Source organism: Pelmatolapia mariae, linkage group LG22 (assembly GCF_036321145.2).
Source record: "Pelmatolapia mariae isolate MD_Pm_ZW linkage group LG22, Pm_UMD_F_2, whole genome shotgun sequence".
Classification (NCBI taxonomy): Eukaryota; Metazoa; Chordata; class Actinopteri; order Cichliformes; family Cichlidae; genus Pelmatolapia; species Pelmatolapia mariae.
The window spans coordinates 20,522,038-20,528,253 of record NC_086245.2 but is presented as its reverse complement, the minus strand read 5'-3'; the positions used below and the strand labels follow the sequence as shown (position 1 = coordinate 20,528,253).

At 36.9% G+C, this 6,216-nt stretch overlaps 1 protein-coding gene across 1 annotated transcript; it reads right to left on the bottom strand.

The window, feature by feature from the left end:
* On the bottom strand, nucleotides 1–1,090 carry LOC135932875 (lactose-binding lectin l-2-like). Its single transcript, XM_065470592.1, has 2 exons — nucleotides 1,003–1,090; nucleotides 1–428 (listed from the first exon to the last, which is right to left on the bottom strand). Exons 1-2 carry the CDS (start codon nucleotides 1,088–1,090, stop codon nucleotides 1–3), a joined length of 516 nt encoding a protein of 171 aa, XP_065326664.1.
* Between the last annotated feature and the right edge of the window lie 5,126 nt (nucleotides 1,091–6,216).

Here is a 6,216-nt window from a genome sequence, read left to right as displayed (position 1 = left end):
TTACGTTTTAGGACAGGTTATTCGTGTTGCACAAACAGAAGGTGAAATTGTAGAACATGAGTAGTCATTCCACTTCTTTACGTTTGAATAGTTGATGTGACCACAGTGTTCAATTCCCTTCCAGTTGTCTGGCTGGTGTGGACACCAGTGGACAAACCGAACTGCACAACCATCAGACCACATCCATCTGCCTTCTTTATGAAGGTCACTGAGTCCAATCCATGTGACTCCCTCAGTGTGGTCAAAGTTCTTAACTAAGGTTCTGACAAAGTTCTGTTCCTCCTCATTGTGGATAGACACCAGGTTGGCTCCCTGTGACACACAGTAGAGCTCTGCATCAGCCCAGCTCAAGTGTGCGGCGACATATTTGTAGCAGCGGCCATTGAAGTTCCACCAGAACATGGGACAGTTTCCATGCAGTAGTTGAACTCTGTGGTCATCTGAAGAAGACACAGACACAGTTAGGATTGGGTGAAAAAGTAAGAGTTAAAGAGATCATGTTTTTGCAGAAATAAAGCTGGTCAGTTCTGGTATCTCAAGGGTAACACCTGGTGACAGATTGTTTTCTTTGGTCTAGCTTTCAAGCCTTCACATCTTCATTATTAAACCCCTGAACTATTCACAGAGGTGTGGTTACATCTCTGTCATTTCCAATTTAAAAGTACAAATAATTGCCACAGTGAAAGTTAAAATGACTGTTACTGTGTACGCAGCTTCACTTTGTAAGAAGTTAACTATTATCTAACTTTATCTACGTTTTTTGTATTGCCAAAGTCAAAGATGAAAGTCTGTACATCAATGTGAAAGTTAAAATACGCAGAGAAAAAAGTGGGGCTTATTATGGTTATTGGCAGGTCTTTATCACAACTCTATAATTTAGCAGAAGCCATCTGGTATGGGAAGGAAATAAATCCATATTATAATCCTACACTAATAATTTTTTATAACACTACATGCTGAAACAAAAAACATCAGAAACATAAAAAAACATAGGACGGTTACCAAGTTGTAGCTTCACTTCGTTGTCATCAGAAGGAGACTCAGAAGGAGCACCCAGAGCCAGACCGAACAAGAAGAGGAGCAAGATCATGTTGGAGCTTTAAGTCTCAACCTTTGATGAGGAGCTGCTGAAGCTTCTTTGTACAGGATGTTCAGATTTCTGCAGAGTTGAAGCTGCTTTCTTTTATAGCTGAGTGAGAGTGTGATTTCACTCCCGATGTGACATCATTGGCCACATGGACCAAAGCTTTCCACTGTACACAATAACAATAAACATAAGCCAGAAAAACATCACATGCCAAAAAGTTAATAGCTGTTGAACAGTCACGTTTCTTGGTACTTCCAGGAGAACGTGACTGTTTTTGATGTAATTCTATATTTATGGTTTGATCAAAGGTCTTTTCAGCATAATGATTAAAGAAACAGGACAGTTGTAACAGGAAGGGGCAAGCAGAGCTGCTCTCATAAACAAAGACAGAACATTCACACACGCTCATACTTCAGTTGATGCATAAGACAGCAACTTGGGGTTATTATCTTGGCCAAGGATATTTAGCACGTAGACTGGAGCAGCTAGGGATCAAACTAGACCCTTCCAATTAGTAAATCACCACCTGCTCCACCACCTGAGCTACAGCCACCCAAAGTGGCTATATGTATATAAAATTCCCACTTGCCCCTGTTATGTCCGACTGTTATCTGCTGACCTGCACTTTTCTAATGTTCACGGCTCTTTGTGAATTTAGCCAACTGAATTCAACAAGATATAAACAGATATTTTACAAACTAATTTCCTTGAGACCATAAAGCTGGTATAAAAAGTAAATTGGTGAGTTGAACTAATCAGTATCATCTCTTTAAATATAAATTCATGTCTCTTACCCTTGATGTGCATCCTAACATTGACCATGAACACCACAGCCTGCAGTGGAGCAGCTCAGCACAGTTCATCAGTATAAACTAGCTTAGCCTGAATAAAACTGCCTGTTATAGTATTTTCATGCAACCTCTGAATAACAAAAAAAAATTAACATATGTTTCTTCAGTTTGTTTTTCAAGACACTTCAGAAGAACATAGTTCAGCAGCACATCGTGTACAGATAAGCGAGCCGTCAGATGTCTTTATTTTCTTCTTACCGAGCAAGTGTCTCTGTCAGTGGACTCAACACCAGGCTGCAGTACACAATAAATTAACTAATTCCTAGTAATACACATTCGTCTGTCTATCAGACTGAATTGCTCGTCAACTGAAGGAACCAGAACACAGTTCAGGATTGTTCCAGCCCACTTTAACCCCTGGTTATGGTTAAAGACTCTCTTGCCACCTCCAGAGTCCCCGATATTGGCTGTAAATTTATTGCTCCAGTTCTCTTAAGAAAAAAAAAGAAACAATAAGAAAGAATCCATAGATGCAAGTATATAAAATAATAATAATTATAACTACTGAAGTTAAGTCAAATGAGAGAAAGACACTGGTAATATTTAACATAAGCTTGAAAAAAGGCAATAGTTGCACATCTATTGTATCATAAAAAGCCTTATCAACATAATATTTAATCAAACTTACGAGTCAGAGGTAGAGAAATAAGAGATAACAATAAGAGAAAAGGAGAAACTGCTGAGCTGCTCCATTAAACAAAGACTGCAGGACCATGCAAGAGGATTCCTTCTTTCTTTACAGTGAACCCACTTATACATTGCTCAGAATAAATAAATAAATAAATCAAATAAACTACATTTTGTAGACAATGGTCTACAGCCAATCAGGACACAATACGCTGTTAAAAAAAAAAAAAAGAAGAAGCAAAATTGCACAAAAAAAAATCCGTGAAACAGCAAGGCCGTGAAAGGTGAACCGCCTTATAGCGAGGGAGCACTGTATTTATCACTACTGGTAGCTACAGTGGCTAACAGTGGCCAGGAGCCCATTCAGGTTACAAAAGTAGACCAGTTGCTGTATAAGTGGTCCTCTTTCACTTGGTGTTATAGTCAACATACATTTTTCCTGATGAAAACAACATGATAACTAACATAAAAACTAATGCATAAGGCACAAAGCTATGATGAAATGCATTGACATTTAAATTTAACTTAACGTTAAAAAATTTAAATAAAAATGAGATACTAATGTTCGGGAGAGACAAAATCCAATTCGAACTACTTGTGCAGTAAAGTTAGATGTCCACATTTGATCTGCTGCTGTGAAAGTGGGAGGAAGGGGGCTTTTAATGAAAGCAGAACAAAAATATTAACACTTGAGACGAAGAGAAGAGTGGACGTAGACACATTTTGCAACTGTGTGGAGCAACTCTCTCTGTAAAAACGTGACAAACATTTACACTATATATTTTAGTCAACTGAATCCACTTTAGAGTTAGCCTACATTACGCCTAAATTATGACTAAAACTAAATCAGACTTCGCTGTTAAAATGAACACTGTTTGCTAGAAAGATGAGAAATAGATGCAGTGATTTATTGATATGTGTGCAAACAGAAATAGAGTGTATAAGGCAAAACCTGTTGCATAATTCTAACAAGCTTGAAAGTCAATATTGACATGACCACATTTAACCTTCAAAAAAGCTTTCTTTCCAATTCTTTAAGTAGTTATCAGGAATCATTCTCCATGTTTCCTGAAAAACAGTCAAACCTCTTCTTTAGATGTTGGTGTAACCCTGGTTAACATAGCTGTCAATAAATAAAAGCCTGTTAGTAAAAACAGTCATAAGAAATATATTACAGGTGATAAATAGTCAATAAATAGATCATAATGGTTAAGAAAATTCATTAAAAACATCAGCAATGATATAATTCATGGTATAAGATTTCATTTGTGTTTAAAAACATGTTAAAAGGTTTAAAAACTTGCTAATTTATGGTGTTTTTATGTTAATTAAGGTAAAATGGCTAAAATATGTGTTCAGACTCTTATTGTGAAAGGGTACGCTGCAGCGTGACTCCTGTGATCAGCCACACCCAATCGGGTTGTTCCTTCTTTTTGATGCTGGAGAGGGAGAAATGCAGACAGTCCTTGCGGAGCTGCTGCTAAACGAGTGAAAAAATAGTAAAAACAAGCCAGAAGTCTACATAAAACCATTTTTGTACTCTGGAGAATATATTTTTGTTTTTCCGACCTGTCCTTGCTTTGGTGACGTTGTGAACGTAACTGAACGGGACTTGGTGAGTTTAGAAATTGTATTTTATTTCATACAAGAAATGTTTTGTTGTATTATATTGTTTATTTCATGCAAAGGGAAAGTCAAGGTAGCAGATTTATGCTGTTTTATGTTAAAAAACGGTGGATTGGTGTTTAACCGACACACAGGCTGCAGTTCAAAGGCCTTTGATGGTGTTTCAGCGCGCCATATTGGCGTCACCTCATTTACGGCTAAATAAGCTGGAAAAAACGGACTTTTACTGTTATTTAAGGGCTACCCGTGTGATATTTTCAAATGTTTATGCATATTGCTTTGTTGTTATGGTAGGCCATTAAGGGTTGGATTGGGAAATGCCGAGCTAGAATCGGAGTTTGATCCGCTGAGCGAGAAACAAGATGGCGAGCCACCCAGGGACCCATTGAACTGTACCAAGCAGGAAAAAGGAAACCGCCCCCTGCTGGACGTTGAACTCTTTCACTAAAAAACTGGTAGGATTAATCCATACACCTCTGCAAAAGAACAGTGGACTTTCAAAGCACTGGATAATCATTCAGAGCAATTCCAGGATTTATAGTTAAAGGACACAGAGACAATTTTCTTTTGTTTATTTGTTTGTTTAAGGGATTTGTTCAGCCTTTTGCTGAATTGTTTTCAGTTTTTACATGTTTTTTGTAATTTATTTTGGTCAACCTTACATTTTAATGCTGTAATGGTGTTAATGGAAATGTAAATAATTTTGTTGGGTTTAACACAAAATAAGGAATGGTTGAAATTTAAAGGTGAACCTAGACCAAGATTAAATTAAATCTTGGGCCTAAAAGAACTGAACTTGATTTAAAATAACTCTGTGTTAACTCAAATAGATCAAAGGATAAACTTGAACTTAGAACTTGAAATAAATAAGACAATAACCTAGGTTGAAAATAACATCCTTTTAAAGCCAAATAAAAGGTTTTGAGATAAATAGGATAAATTAACAGGAATTACTGAACTAAAAAAGGGAAAGTAAATATCTTGTTTTCCTTAAAAATGCGATATTGAATGTTTTATGTAATGTGTGTCAACTGTCCATTCTCTGTTTGTCAAAATAATAAGCCGGCAATTTAAACTTATTTTCTGGTCTGTGGTCTTTATCACATGCTACACTCATTACTACTCTAGTAGTCGAACCTAACTGGTCCTAGTATACTGTAACGACTCCAGAAGTGTTACATTAGCTGTACAGGCTGTGGCTGTAGACACTCACTGCTATACCTCTCTCCTCACCTCCTCAGTGATAAACCAAACAACAGATCTTAACTAGATTTGAGTTTTTTCTGGTAATGATAAAGGTAGATGTGTATCATCTCCATTTGTCTCCTTTTGTAATACTAAGTCTTTATTAACTGCTAATTATGAAATGTGATTACTGATGTTGCAGACATGTGCCTCGTTACCCCAGAGATACACAATAAAGGCACTGATCACGAGTTTTCATTTATAGCTTTTCATTCCTTTTACTTTAGAGCAGTTTTAACCATTTATTCATGCACCAAAAACAGTCTTTGCTTTCATAAATTTTGACATTGAAATGATGAGTAAATATTCCCTTTGAGTGCAGTTGGCAGTGGTTGATTCCACATTTATGAAAATCGACATCCGTGGAATTTTGTAACTTTTGCAAAAACGCACAACAGGCAGACAGCATAAACAGTGCAGGTTAAATATAAATTTTAGCTTCTGAGGGCAGTTTATCCATATTGCATGGAAGAAGGTAAAATGACAGATCTGCCTTTGACATCTGACATTGGGGGAAAAAAAATCTATGCTACAATCCAACACCAAGAATTTTGTGTCACTCACTGCTGAAACAGAAGAAATAAAAGCATGAAAAACATGTTCTTGGAGTGAAAAACAAAAGACACAAATAAAGGAAAAAGTAGAGAAAAGAGGGGTCAGAATGTGGGACAGTTACCAAGCAGCTTGACTACATTGTCATCAGAAGGAGACTCAGAAGGAGCACCCAGAGTCAGACCAAACAAGAAGAGGAGCTAGATCATGTTGGAGCTTTAAGTCTCA